We start from the raw sequence: 25,417 nt of genomic DNA on the forward strand, positions 1-25,417 counted from the left end.
GGTCTTCTTGGCTTAGAAATTCAACAATTTGGTTAAAAATTAATATTTATTTTGTATAAAAACAATTTTTTGTGTAGAAACGTTATTTTGGTAAAAAATCGATACTTTCTAAACATTTTAAATATATAATATGCAATAAATATAAATATATAATTTTTTCTAGTTGAAAATTCAACTTTTTGGTTAGAAATTCATGTATTTTATTAGAAATTCGCCTTTTAGTACAAAATGAATATTCTTTGTAGAAAATTCATGTTTTTTGGTGAAAAATAAAATTGATTGATTGAAAGTTAATCTTTTTTAGTTGAAGATTCAACTATTTTGTTGAAAATCTTTTTTTTGTTGTTGAATTACACTGTTTTTTTATTTGAAGTAAAATATTTTTTGAATGAAGAAATTAATTATTTTCTTGAAAGTTGAAATACTCTGTTTTCATAATTTTAGTTAATTCAATTGAACTATCGTGTTTCAAATTTATTTGTTTGAAAATTCTTATTGTTTTTTTTTTGTATTTTTGGGATGAAAATTCCATTGTTTTTGTAGAAAATTCATCTTTTTGTCTTGAAAATTCAACAATTTGGTTAAAAATCCACATATTTTGTTAAAAAATGTTTTTTTTTTAGAAAATTGATATTTTCTAGTTAAAAATTTAACTGTTTAGTTGAACATTGATGTATTTTCTTGAAAATTTATGTATTTTGTTTAAAATTCGTGTTTTGGTAGAAAATTAATCTTTTTGGTAAAAAATACATCGTTTTTGGTTAAAAATGAACTGTTTGGTTGAGCATTAATCCGTTTTAGATGGCGATTAAACTATGTCGTTCAGAAATCGTCTTTTTTGTTCGAATACAACTATTTTTTATTAAAATAATTGTTGGTTGATAAATCAATTATTTGCTTGAAAGTTGAAATACTTTGTAAAAAATTCATTTTTTTTAAAGATTCATCATTTTAGTTGAATATTTAACTATTTTGTTGGCCATTCATATTTTTGAGTTGAAAATTTACCAACTTGGTAAAAAATTAAACTATTTGGTTGAAAATTTTATTTCTTTCCCTGAAAATTCATATATTTTATTGAAATTTCGTTTTTTGGGGAAAATTCATATTTTTGAGAAGAAAATCTAACTATTTGTGGGTAAAAATTAATTCGTTTTGATTAAAATGTCTACGATAATATTTTTTGTTCCGGATTCATCTTGTTTGGGTAAAAATTCCTACTATTTGGTTGAAAATAAAATTTTTTACTGTCGAAAATTCGTATATTTTGTTTAAATTTCCTCTTTTTTGGTTGAAAGATTAAGTATTTTGGCAGAATATTGAATAATATTTTTGAAAATTTAACTGTTTATTTGAAGAAATTACTCATTGGCGGAAAATTAAAATATTTGGAGAAAAGTCAACTTTTTCTGTAGAAAAATCGTCTTCTTGGCGTGGAAATTGAACATTTGGTTAAAAATCGATATTTTCTTACAAAATTTGAATATATAATATATAATAAATATAAAATATGTCATCTTTTCTAGTTGAAAATTCAACTTTTTCGTTAAAAATTCATGTATTTATTAGAAATTCGTCTTTTAGTAGATAATGAATCTTCTTCGTAGAAAATTAATCTTTTTTGTTTAAAAATGATTGAAAGTTAATCTGTTTTAGTTGAGGATTCAACTATTTTTTTGAAAAATCGCATTTTTTTGGTTAAATAAACTGTTCCTTGTTTTAAAATAAAATCTTTTTTGGTGTAAACATTAATTATTCGCTTGAAAATTGAAATACTTTGTTTCCACAATTTTCTTTAGTTCAGTTAAACTATCCTGTTGTAAATTTCCTTTTTTTTAAATTCTTATAGTTTGTTGAAATAATTATTTTCGGTTGAATTTTAAGGTATTTTGGAAGAAAATTCAACAATTTTTCAAAAAATTAATATATTTATTTAAAAATTGAACTATTTGGTAGAAAATCAACTTTTTGGTGAGAATTCATATTTTTGGGATGAAAATTGCACTGTTTTTGTGGAAAATTAATTTCTTTGTCTTGAAAATTCAACAATTTGGTTAAAAATGCATATATTTGTATAAAGACTGTTTGTTTTGTTAACAATTAATCTTAGTCGAAAATCGATATTTTCTAGTTAAAAATTTAACTTTTTAGTTGAACATTCATGTATTTTGTTAAAAATTCGTGTTTTGGTAGAAAATTAGTGTTTTTGGTGGAAAATTCATCCTGATGGTTCAACTATTTTGTTGAGAAATCGTGTTTTTTGTTTGAATACAGCTGTGTTTTATGTTTAATTAAAATCATTTTTGGTTGATAAATCAATTATTTGCTTGAAAAATGAAATACTTTGTAAACCAATAATTTTTTTGGTTTAATGGTACATGATTTTAGTTAAAAATTTAACTTTTTTGCTGTTCACTCATAGTTTTAATTTGAAAATCCAACAAGCTGGTAAAAAATTAAACTGTCGGGTTGAAAATTTAATTTTTTTGCTTAAAGTTCCTATATTTTATTTAAATTTCGTTTTATTTGGTTGAAAATAATTTTTTTGGGTAAAAATTCAAGTATTTCGACAGAAGATTGAACAATTTTTTTAAAAATTTAACTATTTATTCGAGAAGTTAACTATTTGGCAGAAAATTAAAATGATTTATAAAAGAATCGTCTTTTTGGCTTGAAAAATGAACGATTTGGTTGAAAATCCATATATTTTGTATAAAATATATTTATCTTTTTTTGGAAATTCATGTATTTTTTTGAAAAATCCTATTTTTTGGTTGAATTACACTGTTTTTGTAAAAATTTCATCTTTTTGGGTTGAAAATCATCTTCATGGCAGAAAATCAATCTTGTTTGTTGAATATTTAGGTATTTTGGTAAAAAATGCACCAATTTCTTTGAAAAAAATCATATTTATTTAAAAATTTAACTATTTGGTAGAAAGTCAACTTTTTGGTGAAAACTCGTATTTTTTAGATGAAAATTAAACTGTTTTTGTAGAAAATTCATCTGGTTTCACTTGAAAATTCAACAATATGTATGAAAATCCATATATTTTGTTCAAAATTGTTCTTTTTTTTTGTAGAAAATTAATATTGCAAAAAGTTGAAAATTTATATCAATAGAGGTGAAAAAATTCATCTTTGGATAAAAATGCAAGTACTTGGTTGAAAGTTTAACTGCTCAGTTAAAAATTCATTTTATTTAAAATATTTAGTTCTGGTTCGAAAATGAACTATTTTTTTGAATTTTTTTTGTTGAAAATTAATTTTTCATCTGATAATTTAACTATTCCATTTTAGTTAAAAATGTATCCTTTCATAAGGTGAAAATTGAAGTATTTTGTTGAAAATTTGTATTTTCGCTTGAAAATTCAACTTTTTTTGGGTTGAATTGAAAATTTGTTTCAAAATTCGATCAATTAGTTGAAAATTCGTTTTTATGGATTAATAATTCAACTCTTTGGTTACAAATTCAATTATTTTGTTGAAAATTTTAATATTTTACTGAAAATTCAACTATATTTTTAAATTCATTTATTTTGTTCAAAAATTCAACATTTTTTTTGAAAATTCAAGTGTTTGCTTCAAAGTTCGATGATTTTGTTAAAAATTCGTCTCTTTTTCTTGACAGTTTAACTTCTTTGTTGAAAATTCGTATTTTTCGGTTGAAAATGTGACCGTTTTTGTAGAAAAATCGTATTATCGGTTCACTTTTAGTTGAAAATTTAACTATTTTGTTGACATTTTACAAATATTTTTGCTTACAAATTAATTTTCTCATCTGATAATTTACCTTTTCCATTTTAGTTAAAAAATTATTATTTATAAGTTGAAAATGCATGCATTTTGTTAAAAATTCTAGTTTTTGTCTAGAAAACTTAATTTTTTTTGGTTGAATCTGATTTTTTTTATTTGAAAATTCATTTCGATGGGGTATTAATTCAACTGTTTGGTTGAAAATGAAACTATTTTGTTAAATTCGTCTATTTTGGTTAAAAATTCAATATTTTTGTTAAAAAATCGTTTTTTTTCGTATGAAAATTCATCTTTCATGATAGAAAACTCATGGCTTTTGTTTGAAAATTTATCTTTATTGGCTAAAAATTAACTTTTTTGTTAAGCATTCAACTGTCCTGTTAAAAAAACAAGAATCCAACGACCAAATTTGGACTACAACCAACAAACAAAAAAATCCTATTATAATCTGAAAAAGTGGAAAAAAATAAAATAAACAAATAAAAATTAATTTTTGGACAAGAATAAAAAATAAAAATGATTGAAATGATTGAAAAATGATAAAAATTGTAATTTTCTTTCCTTTTTTTATTTGTGTCCGAAAATTAATTTTTATTTATTTTATTTTTTTAATTTTTCAGATTACAATAGGATTTGTTTGTTTTTGTTTGTTCGTTGTGGTTCAAATTTGGTCGATTCTTTTTTTTTTTTTTTTTTAACAGAAGTTTACATAAAAATTCGTATTTTCCAAAACTTGTTTTGTAATCTAGATATTTTGTTGAATATTCTTTTTTTTTCTTTTTTTTCGCTATAAAGTTAATCTCGGTGAAAACTTAATCTTTTTGATTGTAAATGTAACAATTTGATTAAAAATTCATCTTTCTTGGATAAAAATGTAACTACTTGGTTTAAAGTTTAACTGCTTATTTAAAATTTCATTTTGTTTGAAAGATTCACTTCTGGCTGAAAATTGAACTAGTTTCTTAAAATTAAAAGTATTTGGTTAAAAATACACCTATTTTGTTGAAAGATTAATTATTTTGTTGAAAATTCAAATATTCTGTCGAAGTCATTTATTTTGTTCAAAAATTCAACATTTTTGTTGAAAATTGGTTCTTTTCGATTGAAAATTCGTATTTTCCAGTTGAGAATGCAACTGTTTTTGTGGAAAATTCGTATTTTTGGCTTGAAATTTCGAAAATTTGGTTGAAAATCCATATACTTTGCCGAAAATTGTTATTTTTTTTTTGTAAAAAATTAATTTCTGTTAGAAATTTATCATTTTGGTTGAAAATTTAACTAATTGGGTAAAACTTAATCTTCTTTTCATAAAAATTCAAATAAGTGGTTGAAAGTCTAACTGCCAAGTTAAAAATTAATTTTGTTTTAACGATTCACTTCTTGTTGAAAATTTTACGATTTTGTTAAAAATTTTTTTGCACAAATTAATTTTCTTATCTGATAATTCAATTATTCCAATTTTAGTGAAAAGTTGATCATTTACAAGTTGAAAATTCCTATTTTTGGTTTGAAAATGAAACTTTTTTTTTTGTTGAATTTAAATTTTGTTTATTTGAAAATTCGATCATTTGGTTGGTAATTAATTTTTATGGATTATTAATTCAACTATGGTTACAAATTCATCTAATTTCTTAAAGTTATCTATTTTGATCAAAAATGCTCATTTTTTCTTGAAAATTTAACTTTTTTTTTTTAAATCTAAACTTTTTTATTTAAAAACTGTTCAAATATTTTGTTGAAAATGCAACTGTTTTGTTAAAGTTATCTATTTTGGTAAAAAAAAAATTTTTTTCGTTTGGAAATTCATCTCTCCTGGTAGAAAACTCATCGTTTTTGTTTGAAAATTTATCTTTTTTTATTTGAAAATTTATGTATTTTCTTAAAAGTTGGATGACTGTGGAAAATTCGACACTTTTGATTGAAAGTTCAACTATTTGGTTCAAAATTCTTATTTTCCGAAACTCTTTTTGTAATCTTTATATTTTGTTGAATATTCGTTTCTTTTTTTTTTTTTGCTTAAAAGTTAATCTCTGTGAAAAATTCATCTTTTTGGTTGTGAATGTAATAATTTGGTTAAAAAGTCATCTTTTTTGGATAAAAATGTAACTACTTGGCTTAAAGTTTAACTGCTTATTTAAATTTTCATTTTGCTTGAAAGATTCACTTCTGGTTGAAAATTGAACTAGTTTCTTAAAATGTTTCTTGCGAAAATTAAATTTTGTAATTTGAAAATTTAAGTTTAGTTGAAAAGTTTTTTAGTTGAAAATTTATTCTCTATAAGTTAAAAATTCAATTATTTGGTTTAAAATTTAACTATTTCGTTAAAATTTTAATTATTTTGTTGAAAATTCAACTATTTTGTTAAATTCGCCTATTTAGGTAAAAATTCAACTTTTTTCTTGAAAATGTATCTTTCTTGGTAGAAGAATCATCGTTTTTGTTTGAGAATCGATCTTTCTTGGCTCAAAATTCTAAAAATTAAATTTTTATGCTGAAAATTCAACTGTTTTCTTAAAAATTCGTCTTTCTGAATTAAAAATTTAACTGTTTGGTTGAAAATGCAATATATTTTAATATGAAATCCTAGGAATCCCGAGCTTTTCATATCGAATTCAATGTGTTATTTACATTAATATTATTAAAAGAAATTGCACCCCTATTCCCCCTGTTTTGACACAATGTGTGCTATAAACTCTCCTATTTTATTTCCCATAATATTATCATCTTTCTAGATATATATTCTATTTTTTCAGTTCCGCTGGGATTCGAACCCTGGAGTCCTGGGTTCGAATCCCAGCGGAATTGAAAGGCTATCCCATTTTTTTTGTAGAGAAAAATAAATTTCTTGAATAGGTTTTTTTGTTATTTGTTTTTCTAGGTCTTGATATTCAAATTCAGGAAATCAAAGAGTCCGTCGAACTTCCTCTGACTCATCCCGAGTATTATGAAGAAATGGGAATAAAACCACCGAAGGGAGTCATTCTCTACGGTCCGCCGGGAACTGGAAAAACTCTTTTAGCAAAGGCAGTCGCGAATCAGACTTCGGCAACTTTTCTGCGAGTTGTCGGGTCCGAATTGATTCAGAAATATCTAGGAGATGGTCCAAAACTCGTTCGGGAGTTGTTCAGGGTTGCTGAGGAGCATGCGCCCTCGATTGTCTTCATTGACGAAATCGACGCGGTCGGAACGAAACGTTACGACAGCAACAGCGGCGGAGAACGAGAAATTCAACGAACTATGTTGGAGCTTCTGAATCAACTTGATGGTAAATTTATTTAAATTATATGTGCAATAATCTATTATTCATTCATTCATTTATTCGGTTTTCCTTCGAGAATTTTTCTATAATTTTAATAAAATCATTGAATTTGAAAAATCGTAATGAGGGTGGCGATTTCATAGGGCTCGAAGAGAGCATTTTAAAGGAATTTAAACAATTTGTTGTTTAAACAAGTATATATCATAATTACTACATATATTTTTACAAAAACATTCTAGAGTGAAATAAACATATACTTTTTTAAACTTCAGAGTTGCTACAGATTAGGTAATTCCAGAAATTCAGGAATTGTCGTGGAAAACCGGGAAAGCTGGAAATGACCGGGAGTTTTATGAGACCGGGAAGAACCGGGAAATGACAGTGAATTTATTATTTGACTGGGAATTTAAAAAAAAATTTTAAATAAAAATGTTGTCCAACTTTGATTTCAACCGTTTTTAAATAATTTCCTACATTGTGATTTGTATAAATTATTATATCATTTAGTTTAGAATGCTTAATTCAAAAATCTTTCACTTTAAAAATTTTCCATTTCATATTTTTAATTTCTAAGCATATATTTTAATTTAAAGAATTTTGAAATGCAGTTTTAAAGGTTAACAAAAGTTAAAAATTAGAAGTTTTTAAAATCGAAGATTTTTTTTATTATTAAATTATTTAATTAATTGATGGTGCTAATATATTATAGAATATATTTCAGTACAATTTGTCCAGTAAAAAACCTGGAATTGGCAAGAAATTTTCTCCCACGATTTGATTAGACACTCTGATTAATGAAAATTTCAAAAAAGAATTATGATTTGATTTGGAATTTAGAAGAAGGACTTTAAAATAATCCCTGTTCCAAGCTAGAATTGCTCGCAATTTGAAAGTTCCCTTTTCCAAACTTTAGATAAAGAAAGTATTTCAAGTAGTTTTTAGAGCAGAAGTAGTATTTCAAAGAAGAAATATTGCTGAATTATAATGGAAAATTTGAAAATCAATTTTTTAAACTAAAAATTTAACTATTCCAATAGAAAATTGAACTGTTTAGATTTTAAACAGAAAATTTAATCATTCTATTTTTGGTTTAAAATGTATCTTTTTTGGATGTTGAAAATCCACATATTTTCTTAAAAAATGACTTTCTTTGTAGAAAATTATCGTTTTCTTTGCAAGTTTATCCTCTTTCGTGAAGATTCTTCTTTTTGGTTAAAAATTCTAGTATTCCAGTTAAATATTTATCATTTTAGTTGAAAATTAATCTTTCGGGTCGGGATAAAAATTACTTGATTTAAGGTTCAACTCTTTTGTTAAAACTTAGTTTGTTCGTTGGAGATTCGTAATTTTAATTAAAAATTCATTTCTTCGGTTAAAACATGAACTATTTGATTGAAAACTTCATTTTTCTTTGGATTAAAAGGAATCTTTTTGCAGAAAATTGAACTATTTTGTTGAAAATTTGTTTCTTTTTTGGTTGAAAATTATTATTTATGTTTGAAAATGTATCCTTTTGGTATAAAATTCAACTATCCCAGTTGAAGATTCATTATTTTAGTTGAAAATTCATCAGTTTGGTCTTTTCCAATTGAAAATTCATCTATGTCGTTGAAAATACACCTGATTTGTTTAAAAAAATTCTTTTTTTAGAAAATTGTCTTTTTCTTTGCAATTAAATCTTCTTGTCCATAAATTATTCTTTTCGGTTATAAATTCAAGTATTCCAGTTAAATATTTATCATTTTAATTGAAAATTATTCTTTTAGGTTATAAATACAGTTACTTGGTTGAAAGTTAAACTATTCTTAAAAATTAACTTTTTTGGTAGAAAATTCATAATTTTAATTAAAAGTTTATTTCTTTGGTTGAAATATGAGCTATTTTATTGAGTACTTATTTTTTCTTTGGATGAAAAGGAATTTTTTTGCCGGAAATTTAACTATTTTGCTGAAGATTTCTCTTTTTTTATTGAAAATTGTTATTTATTTGAACTGGTTTTTAGAATAGAAATTTTGTCCAACTTTGATTTGAACCGTTTTTAAATAATTTCCTAAATTGTGATTTTTATAAATAATTATAGCATTTACTTTAGAATGCTTAATTCGAAAATCTTTCACTTTAAAAAATTTACATTTAAAATTTTTAATTTTTAAGCATATATTTTAATTTAAAGAATTTTAAAATGCAGTCGTAAAGCTTAAAAAAATTAGAAGTTTTGAAAACCGAAGATTTTTTAATAAAAAACAGAGTGGCCGCCGGACTGGAAAACCGGAAATTTTACGAATTTTCAGAAGAAAAATCTGCTCAAGTTTGATAAAAAACAGTTTTATTTTATCAGCCGTAAATATAAATAAATAAATAATTTTAAAAATGGATCTGTACTCTAGGTATAGAAATCTAAAAAATAATTGATTTGACCAAACAATTCTAGATCAATCCGAAAGTCTTTATAAGAATTGAAATTAATATATCATTTATTCCGATAATTTTGTTTTTAAATAAAAATTTTCATGATTTATCAATAATATAATTTCAATTCAGAGTTTTAGGTATTACTTTATATTATTTTTTTATATGAAATTTAATAAATAAATTTATTAATATATTATTTCTATTAATTTTTTCAGTTATTAAAAATTAAAACGTGCGTTTTACTATTTTCAACTTAAAAATAAATCCATAATAATATAGTCATAATTAAAGGTTTTTATTAAATTTAAAATATTGTGAGTCTAAATTATTTAATTTTTATCCTATTTAATTTGAAAGTGCTTAATGTGAAAAAGCAATAAAGTATTCAATATTTACCAATATTTCACTGTTCATTTGAGACGAGTAAATTTAAACCAAATATTTAAAAGAAAACAATTTAAAACTGAATTTTTTTACATAGAAAGCTTTAAATATTTAGATTTTCGAAGAACTTTTAATCTTTTAGCGTTACAATTTTAATTGTTCTATTCAAGAAGTATTTAATTTATAAGTGAAATTGTTAAATTTTGGCACATAAATAACAATTGAACCATTATCATTTGTAAAAAAAATTTGAGTAATTTTACGAGATATTTTGAAGTTTTGAAAACATTCAAAATTAATTAAAAACTTAAAATTATTTCAAGTAATTTAAACGAAATGTGTTAACATTTTCTTCAGAACTTCTAAATATATTTTAAAATTAGTCGAAATTTTCCTACAATTTTGGAAAATCCAGCAAATTAATTAAAATCCTTAAAATGTTCCATGTTCTTCTTTGATAATTTTTTAATCTCTTAAAATCTTCTTAAACTTTCTGTTACAATAATTTTTCAAAGTGAAAAATCATTTTCAATTTTCCTAAGAATTTTAAGAACATTTTTTATTCTTTTGTAGTCTTGCACAATTCTTAAAAAAATTCTAAATTTTTTTTTTGAAATCTGCAAAAATGTAAAATTTATTTTAAATTCGGCTGTAAGTATTTCAAATTATTTCAAGTTCTAAATTTTATTCGAATGTTTTTAAAACTTCTAAATATCTCTTAATATCATTCTAATATTTTTACAAATAATAAATGTTCTATTGTTATTTATAAATATAAATTCGATTTTTTTAAATTTGCAGGATTTTCTAAAAGTTATAGAAAAAGTTCAATTCGTTTTGAAATATATTTAAAAGTTCTGACAAAAAATTCAAAAATTATTTTCAATTTGGGAAAATTTAAAACCACTTCTAGATTTCTCAAGATTTTGAAATAAAATTTTAAAGCTTTTGAAGGATTGCCTAGAATATTCAAAATAAAAATAATTTAACTTCTAATTTAAGAACTGGTAAGTTAAAAAAATTATTTTTCAATTTTTATTATGTCTAGCTTAAAATTTCTTAAAATAATATAATTTTGAAAATTTTTAAATTTCATTTCTTGATTCTTTATGTTAGACTATTGAAAATGTTAACGTGGATTTATATTTTTGGAACTTAATCTAAATCTTTGAAATCTATAATTGATAAAAGTTCTAAATTTTTCAGTTTATTTGAATTTCATTTAACATTGTTTAATTGAAAAGTGTTAGTACCTTCCAGTTTATACGTGTCAGTTATTGAGCATTTGAATATAGAATTTTTGAATTGAAAACTTTAAAACTTCAATTTTAAAAGTTTGGAATTCAAGGGTTCCACTTTAAATGCTTTAATTTGTCGTTTATTATTTTACATGGAAAAATGTTTAGAATATAGTTTGATTTTTTAAATTTCATTAGCCGTGAAAAATCTTTTCGAACCGGGAAAAAACCGAGAATTTTTTTCTTTGATTAAAACGGCCACCCTGATTTTCGTAAAACTGAAGTTAACGTTAACTTGATTATTATTGTAAAAAAAATCGAAACTATTTGGTTGAAAATTAATCTCTTTTGGTTGAGTATTGAAACTATTTTGTTTTGAAAATTCGTCTTTTTTGTTTGAATTCAACTATTTTTGTTATAAAATTAAAATCTTTTTTGATTGAAAATTCAACTACTTAGTTGGAAGTGGAAGTACTTGGTAAAAAATTCACTTATTTGGTTGATTATTTTGTTAAACACTACATACTGTGCAGGGGGGTGCTTCCACTGTACTGTCCAATGCAAAAATGTGTATTTTCGGGAAATTTTAAATTTGGTCAAATTTTAAATTTATGTTTGATGAAATTATTTTATAATTCGGCAATTTTTTTATTGCCGTTTTAAAATCTAATGCTACTATATGTATAATAAATATAATTAATATATCTATAGATATGTAAATATAATTTTAAAAATATTCTTGAGAAAATTTAAATGATTCTTAAATATTTCAGACTTGTCAAAAAATAATCTAGAAGATTTTAAAGAACTTTTTCACAATATAGAATTTTACGAAATATTATGAAAAATTCGAGTCCTTTTAAAAGATGTTTAGAACTTTTAGAAGTTGGGAAGAAATCAAGGAATGTTTGATAAATTTTCGAAAATGTTTCCGAGTTTTCAAATATTTGTAATATATTTAAAACGTCTCAAATTCCTGAAAATATTTTAAACTGACACGAATTTTTCTCACAATTTTCAAATATCATTCCAAATTAAAAATAAATTATCCTAAAATCTTCGAAATTTTGCCAGCAATTTTAAGAAAATTTGCTTATTCTCTTGAAAACTTTCGAAATTCTTTTAAATTCGACTAAATATTTCTTGAATTTATCCAATTTTTGTTCGTTTTTATTTTGAAATCTTACCAAAGTGAAACATTTTGCTTTAAAATCTTCTAAAACTATTTTTAGAAATTTTAGGATATCCCTTGTTATGTTTAAAACCCCTTTTCAAATTTCTCTTATAGTTCATTTTTCAAAATAAAAAACTGTTAAAAAATTTGCACACGAATAGAAGATTTTTTTAAAAATATTTTTAGACTTTCTAAACCTTCTAATCTTTAAGAATTATTTAAATTTTTCCTGCATTTTTTATTTATTATGTAAAATTAAAAAAATTGCCTTGAAATCTTTCCGAGTCTTCTTTGAAGATTTTTGAAATCTTCTAAAATCTTTTTAAATAATCTCTTCAAATTAATTTTTCGAAATAAAAAATTATTTTAATTTTTCTTAGGAACCTGAAAAAATGTCTTTCATTTTCGTGAAATTTTACAAAATTCTTAAAAAGTCTTTACAAGTTTTAATTATTTTTGAATCGTTTCAAAACGTTTGAATATCTTTCAAACTTACTCAATTTTTTTCTAAAATTATGTAATATGGCAAAATTTTGCTTTAAAATCTTTCACACTTTCTAAAGGTTCTAGGAAATAATTCGAAATGTTTTGTGATCTTTTTTCGATTTTCTCTTGAAATTCCTTACAAAACAATCATTAAAAAATTTCTCATTAATTTTAAGAACTTTTTTTCACACCTTGGCAAAATTCAGGTTACCTAAAAAATTGGTAAATCTTGAGAAATAAAAAAAAACTGGTCTAAAAGTCTTCCGTATTCTTTTAACTCGCATTTTAAAATCTTTAAATCTTAAAATTATTCTTTTAAAATCAAACTGAAACCATTTATTCTCAGATATTTCATAATTATTAAAAAGCTTCTAATAGACTCTTTTATTCGGGGTTTTCGGGTGTATTCTGAGTTCACTTTCATAACCTGTTTTTCATATCGGAGCGATAATTAATGGCAATTATAAAATGATATAATTTACTTACAATTAAAGAATACATTAAGAAAGAATAGATTATTATAAATCATAAAACATTTATTTTTCTTTATTTTTTAATAAAATTCATATCTCCATGTTATCATTTTGCTTAAAACGTAACTTTTTATTTTTAATATTTTGAATAACGTATAAATAAAAACGGATAATTATAAATTAATATCCCAATAACTTAAATTGTTATTATTTAAAAATTTTTAATTCTAATTTTTCAATTAATTAATTTTGTTTCTACATAGCGTAGAAATTTTGAACCCGAAAATATCGATTTTCAACAAAAAAAAATTAATTCTCAATCTAATACTTCAATTTTCGAACAAACTGTTGAATTTTGAAACAAAAAATACTATTTTTCTACCAAAAAGGATGAATTATCATTAAAAAATAGAATAATTTATATTTCAACCAAAAAATGAATTTTCTACAAAAATAATATAATTTGCAGACGCAAAAATATGAATTTTCAGCAAAAGAAAGTTCACTTTTAACTAAATACACTAATTTTCTACCAAGTTCTGGAATTTTCGAACAAAAAAAAAGAGTTTTCTACAAGCAAGTTCCCCATTTTGGTTGGAAATTCATGCACTTTTGTTAAAAATTGGTCCATTTGGTAGAAAATTCATCTTGTTGATTAAAAATCGATCTTTTGGTTGATAATTAGTTTTTTCTTATTTAGAATGACTTTTTTTTAAACTGAAAATGTAACTGATACATTTTTTGTAAAAATTGTATGTTTCGATAGAAATTGTACCTTCATGATTAAAAAAATGACTCTTTAATTTGATTGAAAATTAGGTTTTTTCCTGAAAATTTGCCTGTTTTAGGTGATAAGTCAACTGTTTGTTGAAAATGTGTCTTTGTTTGGTATGAGAGTGCTCTCATTATTTGAAGCTTCATCTTTTTGGTTAAAAATTAACTTCTGTGGTTGAAACTTTAACTCTGTTGTTAAAAATTCGTTTCTTTTTTTGGTTGAAAATTTATTTTACTAACTGAAAATGCAGGTATTTTATTTTTGGCAGAAAATTTATTTTTTCAGTTGAAAATTTACCGTTTTTGATAGAAATGTAATCTTTTTCGTTAAATTTTTTTTTAGAATCTGTAACTATTCTGTTTTTTAAAGAGTTCATTTCTTTGGATGAAAAAAAAAAATTGGATAAATTTTTTTAAATAGAAAATTCATGTTTTCGTTTGAAAATTTCACTATTAGGTCGAAAATTCATCACTGGGATTAAAAATTAATTTTTTGGGTTGCAAGTATCCCATTTTTCCTTGAAAATTGATATTTTTAGTTGAAAATTAATTAATTTGGCTAAAATCTCTTTTTTGTTTGTTAAAAATTTACTTTTCTAACTGCAAATTTGACTATTCTAGTATAATGTCAAAGAGAAAATATGTTTGAATTGTAACAAAAAATTTTGTTTCATTGTTCGTTGCGAATTTATATTTTTTTAGTTAAAAATTCAACTACATGCGGTTGAAAGTTAAACTCTTGTTAAAAATGTTTTTTTGTTTGTTTGAAGATTTATAATTTAAATTGAAAATTCAACTATTTTATTTTATTGTTTTAACTTTTTTCAAACAACTTTTATTTTTGTTTGAAACTTCACCTTTTTAAAATGAAAATTCACCATTTTAGTTGAAAATTTATCTTTTCTAGTTAAAAAATGAACAATTTGGAAGAAAATTTGTTTGTTTAAGAAATTAAAAATTCAACTATTTCGTTTAAAATTCAAGTATTTTATTAAAAAATCACCTTTGTTTGGTAGAAAACGATATTTTTCTTTGAAAGTTAATCTCCTTGTTTAAAAATTCCTCTTTTCGGTTAAAAATTTAATTATTCCAATTAAATATTTATAGTTTAGTTGGAAATAAAATGACTTGGTTCAAAGTTAAACTCTTTTGTTAAAAATTAATGACTTCTGTTCATGTTTCATTATTGTAATTAAAAATTAATTTCTTTGGTTTAGAAATGACCTATTTGATTGAAAAGTTTGATTCCATAATTCCATAATTTCAGTTAAAAGATAATCTTTTTGGTTGAATATTCATTTTTTGACTAAAAATTTATTTAATTTTTACTAAAAAGGTATCTATTTTAGTTGAAAAATTGTATTTTTTGTAAAAAATTTTTTGTTCTGAATGTTGATCTTATTGTTTAAAAATTCAACTTTTTGGTTGAAAATTTAAATTCTAGTTAAATACTCATAATTTTCGTTGAAAATTAATCTTTCTGGTTTAAAATTCAACTATTTCAGTTGAAGATTCGTAATTTTATATTAAAATACATTTATTTTATAACTTTTTGCTCTGCTTAAAGAATGTTTAGAATGAACGTCACGAATTAAAATAATTATAAAACACCTTCATTTTTGAGGCCTTGAAACTAGTGTTTTTGCTTTAAAAAAATGATGCAAAAATTTAATTTGGTTGAATTCAACCAAAAAAATTGGTTAATTTTCAACCAAAAAATTGAATTCTAATAAAAAATTTTTTTTTAATATAATAATTAAATGTTGAACAACAAAAATTAAATTGTGAACAAACCAGATGAATAAAAAAAACTAATTTTCAACCAAATAGTAGAATTTCTAACAGGAAAAAATTCAATTTTAAAGGCTTACAATTGCAGTTTTTCCCATTTTGAGTAATGAAAATTACGGTGAACTTATTTTTTGATCTTCAACAAATTCGTTTAATATTTCTATTATTAAATAAGAATTTTTTTGGTAACAATAGTTTAAAATTCTTGAATTTTAAAAGCTTTGTTTTGGAAATATTGAATTTAGTTTTCATTTACAAATTGTAAAGTTGTACTATTATTTGGTTCGAATAATTCAATTTAAAGTTATACACATTAAAATGTTTTCAATTTTAAATTATTCAATTTTCAACACTTTCAATTAAAAAAAAAAAAAACAATTTTTGTGGATTAAGTTTTTAATTGTTGAATTTTGAACGCTTTGAATTAGAAATTACACAATTTCAACGTCTTCCTAATGAGATTGTCCATTTTTCAAAATTTTACATATTTAAATTTGTTTAATTTTTTATCCCTTCGAAATGCAAATTACTTAAATATAATAGTTTTCAATTTGAAATTATTCAATTTTGAACGTTTTTATTTAGAAATAATACAATTACAATTGTTTACATTTTAATTGATCCAATTTTCACAATTTTAATCTGAGAATATTACATTTAAAACATCTTAAAATTGTCCTATTTTCTAAATTTTAACCTGAAAATATTCAATTTCTAGATTATTTAGTTAAAAATAAGAAAATTTCAATTTTAAACGATAAAAATAAGAAATTATACAATTTCAACTCCTTTTTAATGAAATCGAATATTTAAAATTTTTTTCAATTTTGAGTTCTTCTGATTAAAAATTGTTCAATTTCACACTTTTCATTTAAAATTATTTGATCTTATAACTTTATTTAGAAAAGATACAAGTCCAATTTTTTCATTTCATTTGAAATATTGTCCTTTTGATAAAATTGTATCGAATCAGAAATGTTTTGAATTTTAATATCTTCGGATTCAAAATTATTTATCTTCAAAAGTTTTCAATAAATCAATTTTTAACGCTTTCAGTAATTAAAATTTCTCAGTTTTAAATGAAGTTCAGGTTACTTAAATCTTCAACGTACTGTTGTAGAAATAATCATTTTTTAATGTTTTCCATTTAAAATTATTTATAACTTTTTTTAAAAAGAATAATTTAATTTTAAAGTTTCACAATTTTTCCATGTTGAATTATGACAATGGCGATGAATTTATTTTGGAATAATCCAGTTTTTAAAATTCTATTTTGAAATTATTTAATCTTGAATGGATTCTATTTTTGAAATTTTTATTTGATATTATTCAAATTCGATATTTGTATTTTAAAAATAAAATTTTTCAATTTTAAACGCTTTTAATTAGAAATTATACAGTTTCAATTCCTTTGTAACGAAAAAGTCTAATTTTCAAAAATTTGAGCCTGTAATTTGGCAATTTTGAGAGTTTCTGATTTTAAATATCATGTTTTTCGTTGATAATTCTTCGTTTTGGTTGAAAATCCAACTACTTAGTTGGAAGTGGAACTATTTTGTTAAAAATTAATTTATTTGGTTGATCATCCATCATTTTAGATGATAAATTAGGTGGAAAATTTATTATTTTACGTTGAAAATTCAAATTTTGATTTTAAATTCCTGTATTTTATTGAAAATTCGAATTTTTGGTAGAATATTTAAGCTTTGTGGTGGCTAATTTCCCTTTTAGTTTAAAATTCTTTTAAAACTTAAAAAATTTGGTTCAAAATTCATGTAATTTGTTAAAAAATCGCTTATTTCGCTAGAAAAATCATCTTATTGTTTAAAAATCGATCTTTTTGATTTTATTGAAAATTAAGTTTTTAACTGAAAATTAATTACTGTATTTTTAGTTGAAAATTTATGTGTTTCAAGTGAAAAATGAACTGTTTGTTGGAAATCCGTATTTTTTTTAGTATATATATTTATATCATCTTTTTGATTAAAAATTAATTTCTGTGGTTGAAAATTTTAACTATTTTGTTTGAAATTTGTTTCTTTTTTTTTTGTGGAAAATTTATTTTATCAACTTAAAATTTAAGTATTTCATTTTTGTTAGAAAATTTATCTTTTTATTTGAGAATTTACCGTTTTTTTGTGTGGAAAATTTACCGTTTTTGATAGAAATGTAATCTTTTTCGTTAAAAAATGTTATGTTTTATAGAAAATTGATCTATTCTATTTTTTTAAGAGTTCATTTCTTTGGTTGAAAAAAATATATATATTTGGATACATTTTTTTAAAAGAAAATTTATCTTTTCTTTTGAAAATTCCACTATCAGGTCGAAAAATCATATTTTTGGTTGAAAATTTATCACTGTGATTAAAAATTAATTTCTTGGCCTAAAAATTCAATTCTTTTTAGTTGAGAATTAACTTCTTCAAGTGAAGATATAAATATTCCATTTTTGTATGAAAAATTATATTTTTAGTTTAAAATTAATTCATTGTGGGAAAAATTTGTTTTTTGTTTTTCGCTTAAAATTTACTTTTCTATATGCAAATTCCATTTTTGGTTTGTAAATTTATAGATTTGATTGAAACTGTATCTTTTTGGGTAGCAAATTAATTTTTTGGTGTAAAGTTGAATTATTTAGTTGATATTTCATTTTTCTTTTGGTTTGAAAATTAAGTGTTTTAACTGACAATTTAATTGTTTTATTTTTTTGTTTCGAAGATTAATATGTTTTGATAGAAATTTATCCATCTTGGTTGAAATTTTACTATGATTTTATTGAAAATTAAGTTTTTACGCAAAATTTAATTATTCTATTTTCAGTTGAAAATTTATCTGTTTTAAGTGAAAATTCAACTATTTGTTGAAAATCCGTATTTTTTTGAAAATTTATTTCCTTTTTGGTTGAAAGCTTATTTTGCTAACTGTAAATTTATTAATTTCATTTTTGTTAGAATATTAACGTTTTTAGTTGAAAATTTACCGTTTTTTTTGTGTGGAAAATGTACCGTTTTCAATAGAAATGTAATCTTTTTCGTTAAAAAATGTTCTGTTTTGTGAAAAATGTAATTATTCTATTTTTGTTAAAAACTCATTCCTTTGGTTGAAAAAAAATATAATTGGATATATTTTATTATATATAAAATTCATCTTTTGGTTGAAAATTCATCACTGTGATTAAAAATTAATTTCTTATATTGAAAATTTAATTCTTTTTAGTTGAAAATTAGTTAATTTTACTGAAAAATATATTTTTTTTTTAAATGAAAAAATGTAATTACTTTGTTATAAAATACATTTTTCTAACTAAAAATGTAACTATGCAAGTAGAAAATTCAACTATTTTTTTTATTGATATTTTTTATTTGAAAATAGAGCTATTTATTTTAAAATGTATGTACTTTGTAGAAAATTGGTCTTTTTTTGTAGAAAATTAATCCTTATGGTTGAAAATTAATGTTTTTAGTATGAAATTCAACCATTCCAGTTGAAGATTCATAATTTTATTTGAAAATTCATCAGTTTGGTTGGAAATTTATCTTTTCTAGTTCAAAATTTAACAATATGGATGAAAATTGTTTTGTTTTTAAAAATTGAAAAACCGACTATTTCGTTGAAAAATCAAGTATTTTATTAAAAAAATCTTCTTTGTTTTGTAGAAAAATGATATTTTGCTTTGAAATTTAATCTCCTTGTTTGAAAATTCTTCCTTTCGGTAAAACATTTAATTATTCTACTTAAATATTTATAGTTTTAGTTAAACATTCATCTTTTAGGTTGGAAATACAAATTTCTTGGTTCAAACTTCAACTCTTTCGTTAAAAATTATTTGTTTGGTTGAATATTCGTCCTCGTAATTAAAAACTAATTTCTTTTATTGAAAAACTAATTTTTTCTTCTTGAAAATTCAACTATTTCAGTTGAGGATTCATAATTTTAGATAAACATTCGTCAGCTAGATTGAAAATGCCTTTTTTTCAAAATTAATTTTTTCAACTAAAAGTTTCAAATTTGTTTAAAAGTTAGTTGTTTTGTGTTAAAAGATTTTTTTCTAAAAATTAATTTTTTAAAATGCAAATTTAACTTATTCCAATTTGTATTCCATAGTTTTAGTTAAAACTTCTTCTGTTTACTTTAACATTAATTTTTTGAACTAAAAATTTAATTATTCAAGTTTTCATTGACACTTTACCTTTTTCAGTCAGAATTAATTTCTTCTTTTTGAAAATTCAACTATTTCAGTTGAAGATTCATAATTTTAGCTGAAAATTCGTCAATTATATTCAAAGTTGAATCATTTTTTTGAAAATATGTTTTTTTTTTAAATTAACTTTATCATTTAAAAGTTTCAAATTTGTTTAAAAGCTAGCTGCTTTTGTGTTAAAAGTTAGTTGTTTTTGGAAATTAATTTTTTTAAATGAAAATTGCACTTATTCGAAATTTATATCAAATGAAAATTTTGAAATTTTTGAAAACCTATTCCAATTATATACTCGATAGATTTAGTTAAAACTTCTTCTGTTTACTTTAACATTAATTTTTTGAACTAAGAATTTAATTCTTCAAGTTTTCATTGACACTTTACCTTTTTCAGTAAAAATTAATTTTTTCTTTTTGAAAATTCAACTATTTCAGTTGAGGATTCATAATTTCAGGTAAAAATTTGTCAGTTAGATTGAAAATTGAATTATTTTTTTGAAAATCTGTTGTTTATTTACAAACTTAATTTTTTTAACTAAAAGATTCAAATTTGTTTAAAATCTAGCTGTTTTCGTGTTAAAAGTTAATTTTTCTTTTATGGAAAGTAATTTTTTTAAATGAAAATTTAACTTATTCCAATTATATTTTCCATAGTTTTATTTAAAAATTCTTATGTTTGTTTCAATATTAGTTTTTTAACTAAAAATTTAACTATTCAGGTTTGTACTCCATAGTCTTAGTTAAAACTTCTTCTGTTTACTGTAACATTAATTTTTTGAACTAAAAATTTAATTACTCAAGTTTTCATTGACAATTTACCTTTTTCAGTAAAAATTAGTTTTTTCATCTTGAAAATTCTATTATTTCAGTCGAAGATTCGTCATTTTAGTTGAAAATTCGTCAATTATATTTAAAATTGAATCATTTTTTTGAAAATCTGTTTTTTTTCAAAATTAACTTTTTCAACTAAAAGTTTCAAATTTGTTTAAAAGCTTTTTTTTTCTTTTTCTGCTTTTGTGTTCAAAATTAGTTTTTTATGGAAATTAATTTTTTATCAAATGAAAATTGAACTTATTAGAAATTTATATTCTATAGTGGTAGTTAAAAATTCTTCTGTTTGTTTCAACGTTAATTTGTTTAACTAAAAATTTAATTATTTAAGTTTTCATTGACAATTTACCTTTTTCAGTAAAAATGAGTTTTTTCTTCTTGAAAATTCAACTATTTCAGTTGAAGATTCATAATTTTAGTTGAAAATTCGTCAGTTATATTGTAAATTGAATTATTTTCTTGAAAATATGTTTTTTTTTCTCAAAATTAACTTTTTCAACTAAAAATTTCAAATTTGTTTAAAAGCTAGTTTTTTCCTGGAAATTACTTTTTTTAAATGAAAATTTAACTTATTCCAATTGTATGCTCCATAGTTTTAGTTAAAAATTCTTCTGTTTGTTTCAACGTTAATTTGTTCAACTAAAAATTTAATTATTTAAGTTTTCATTGCCAATTTACTTTTTTCGGTAAAAATAAAATTTTCTTTCTTGAAAATTCAACTATTTCAGTTGAAGATTCATAATTTTAGTTGAAAATTCGTCAGTTATATTGTAAATTGAATTATTTTCTTGAAAATATGTTTTTTTTTCTCAAAATTAACTTTTTCAACTAAAAATTTCAAATTTGTTTAAAAGCTAGTTTTTTCCTGGAAATTACTTTTTTTAAATGAAAATTTAACTTATTCCAATTGTATGCTCCATAGTTTTAGTTAAAAATTCTTCTGTTTGTTTCAACGTTAATTTGTTCAACTAAAAATTTAATTATTTAAGTTTTCATTGCCAATTTACCTTTTTCGGTACAAATAAAATTTTTTTCTTGAAAATTCAACTATTTCAGTTGAAGATTCATAATTTTAGTTGAAAATTCGTCAGATTGTAAATTGAATTATTTTCTTGAAAATATGTTTTTTTTCTCAAAATTAACTTTTCAACTAAAAATTTCAAATTTGTTTAAAAGCTAGTTTTTTCCTGGAAATTACTTTTTTTTAATGAAAATTTAACTTATTCCAATTGTATGCTCCATAGTTTTAGTTAAAAATTCTTCTGTTTGTTTCAACGTTAATTTGTTCAACTAAAAATTTAATTATTTAAGTTTTCATTGCCAATTTACCTTTTTCAGTAAAAATGAGTTTTTTCTTCTTGAAAATTCAACTATTTCAGTTGAAGATTCATAATTTCATTTGAAAATTTGTCATTTCGATAGAAAATTTGTTTCTTTTTCATAATTAATTCTTTTAACTAAAAGTTTAACAATTCCATTTTTTGTTGAAAAAATATATTTTTAATGTAAAATCGAAGTATTTATTTCAAAATTCATTTATTCAGAAAATCGCCTACCGAATCGCCATCCTGCAATTGTTTCAAAATTTGTTTAAGCTCTTAGCACTGAAAAGTTTCTTCAATTGAAATTCTTTGGCCCTAAATTGTTTATATTAACAAACAAAATAATAGATGAAATATTTTAATAAAAAAAAAAAAAAAATTGTTTACGTTTAGGTTTTGATAGTAGAGGCGACGTAAAAGTCGTCATGGCGACAAACAGAATCGAAACCTTGGACCCAGCTTTGATTCGACCGGGTCGAATTGATAGGAAAATAGAATTTCCCCTTCCGGATGAAAAAACCAAGCGGAGAATCTTTAGTATACACACGAGCAGAATGACTCTAGCTCCAGATGTTAATCTGGCCGAACTCATAATGGCAAAAGATGATTTGTCAGGCGCCGATATTAAGGTAAAATTTAAATCTAAATTTATTTTCCGGATAATTTTAATTTTTGTGAAGATTAATTTAAATTGACTCTTTTTTGTTGTTGTTTTTGTTTTTAGGCGATTTGTACGGAGGCTGGTTTGATGGCTTTGCGTGAACGCCGAATGAAAGTAACTAGCGAGGATTTCAAAAAGTCGAAAGAAAGCGTCCTTTATCGGAAAAAGGAGGGTTCTCCCGAAGGTTTATATTTATAGATTCCTCTTATCTTGTATTTCCGCGTTTTTTTATTCGCCTTCTCCGGCACTAACTCGCAACATTTACAGAAATAAAGAATTGTATTGAAATTAAATTAAAGACCGGAACTTGTCATTTAATCTTGTGCTAGAAAGATGTTTACGGGGGTGTCTATTTATCTTAAAAATCTCAATATTTCAGGACATTTTTTTTTAATGTCAGCGAATTTTTTTCAGAGTGTGTTTAATTTTTTTAAATTTCAGTATTCTGTTTTTGGTTGAAAATTCGTTCTTTTTTTTGCTGAATTAAATTTTTTTAAAATTATGAATTTAAATATTCTTTGTTTAAAATATCTACTAATACATTTTTGGTTCCGAATTAATATTTTTTAAATGATTTAATTGCTTGATGGAGATTTCCTCTCGTTAAGAATTAATTTGTTGTTAATGATTTATAATTTTAATTGAAAATTCATCTCCTTGGTTGAAAAATAAACTATTTTGGAGAAAATTTGTTTTTTTCTTCGGCTGGAAATTAATTTTTTCACTGAAAATAAATCTATTTAATATTTGGCTGAAAAATTATATATTTTTTTCTTTGAAAATGTTGTCTATTTCGGTAGAAATTAATATTGTGGACTGAAAATTAATCTTTTTTTGGAAATTTTTTTTTTTTTAACCGAAAATTTTACTATTTATTTGTTTGACAATTTATCTTTTTAATTAAAAATTAATTAATCTTTTATTCCATTTTTAGCTGAATATTAATTCTTTTTTTATTATAAAATTCAATTATTTGGATGAAAATTTATGTTTTTATATTTGATAATGCAAATATTTCGTTGAAAGTTTATGTATTTTTTTGAAAAATCGTGTTTGTGGCAGAAAATTCATTTTTATGTTGGAAAATAAGACTGCTTGGTTCAAAATTGATCGATAGTTTGGCTTAAAATTCAACTTTTTGGTTGAAAAAAAGTTTTTTTTAACTGAAAATTTAACTATTCAACTATTGTTAGACAATTTATCTTTTTAATTTTTAACTTAATGAAAATTATATTTCTTTTTTGGTTAAAACTATTTTTTTTTAATTTTAAAATTCAACTATTTGGTTGAAAATTAGTGTTTTTATATTTTATAATGCAAAATCTTTCATTGAAAATTTACGTATTTTTTGATAAATTATATTTGTGGTATAAAATTCATCTTTCTGGTTGGAAATAAGACTATCTGGTTCAAAATTGAACTCTTTTTTTCGAAAATGTATATTTTTGTAAAAAATCCATATATTCCAGATTAGAATTGACCATTTAAGCTGGAAATTCATTAGTTTGGTTGAAAATTAAAAGTTTTGGTTGATTTTTTTAAATATTTTTTTTCGGTAAAAAATTAATTTTTCAGTTTGAAAATTAATCGTCTTGTTTGAATTTTTTTTCTTGAAAATCTAAGTATTGCAATTTAATACTGATCATTTTAGTTGAAAATTCGTCGCTTTGGTTGAAATTTTTTTTGTTTTTGTTAAAAATTCAACTTTTTTGTTAAATATGCATTTCTTCGCATTTTATCTGAGTAGAAAATTAATTTTCCAGTTTGAAAATTAATCATCTTTTACTGAAAACGCGTTTTTGTTTAAATTCAGGAATTGCAATTGAATATTCATAATTTTATTTGAAAATTATTGTTTGACAATTGATCTTTTTAATTTGAAATTAATGAATTTCCTCTTACATTTTTTATTGAAACTTTAACTTTTTGTATTTAAAATTCTACTATTTTGTTGAAAACTTGTGTTTTTAGTTTAGATAATGCAAATATTTTTTGAAAATTTAGGTATTTTGTTGAAATATTGTGTTTTTAGTTTTGATAATGCAAATATTTTTTGAAAATTTAGGTATTTTGTTGAAAAATTGTGTTTGGGGTAGAAAATTCATCTTTTTGGTTGAAAATAAGACTACTTAGTTCAAAATTGAACTCTTTTCTCAAAAATGTATTTTTTTGTTTAAAATCCATCTATTCCAGATCAAGATTTATCATTTTAGTTGAAAATTCAAATTTATGGTTGAAAATTTGTGTATTTTTTTTTGTTAAAAATTCAAATTTTTGGTTAAAAATGCATTTTTTTCAAATCTTTTCTCTTGGTAGAAATTTAATTTTCCAGTTTAAAAATTAATCGTCTTGTTTGAAAATTTATTTATTTTTTGCTTGAAAATTTAAGTATTGCAATTAAATATTCATCATTTTAGTTGAAAATTCAAATTTTTGGTTGAAAATTTGATGTTTTTGTTTAGTTAAAAATTCTACTTTTTTTTGTTAAAAATGCATTTTAAAAAAATCCTTTTTTCTTAGTTGAAAATTAATTTCCCAGTTAAAATGAATCGTCTTGATTGAAATTTTTTTTGCTTGAATAATGTGTTCAATTTGCAATTGAATAATAATCATTTTAGTTGAAAATCCATGTTTTAGTTTCTAATTCAACTATTTTCCTT

General features: G+C 22.2%; 1 protein-coding gene across 1 annotated transcript in view; it reads left to right on the forward strand.

Annotated features, from left to right (window-relative positions):
• Positions 1 to 23,051, forward strand: part of LOC117179801 (26S proteasome regulatory subunit 4) — a 31,610-nt gene extending 8,559 nt beyond the window's left edge. The window contains exons 3-5 of the mRNA XM_033371921.1: positions 6,634 to 7,020; positions 22,490 to 22,725; positions 22,821 to 23,051. Coding sequence (XP_033227812.1) covers positions 6,634 to 7,020; positions 22,490 to 22,725; positions 22,821 to 22,955 — 758 coding nt within the window. The 3' untranslated portion in view covers positions 22,956 to 23,051. The remainder of the gene's footprint in view (positions 1 to 6,633; positions 7,021 to 22,489; positions 22,726 to 22,820) is intronic.
• Positions 23,052 to 25,417: the final 2,366 nt, after the last annotated feature.

The sequence above is a fragment of the Belonocnema kinseyi genome, chromosome 9, assembly GCF_010883055.1.
Source record: "Belonocnema kinseyi isolate 2016_QV_RU_SX_M_011 chromosome 9, B_treatae_v1, whole genome shotgun sequence".
In the NCBI taxonomy this organism is placed as follows: Eukaryota; Metazoa; Arthropoda; class Insecta; order Hymenoptera; family Cynipidae; genus Belonocnema; species Belonocnema kinseyi.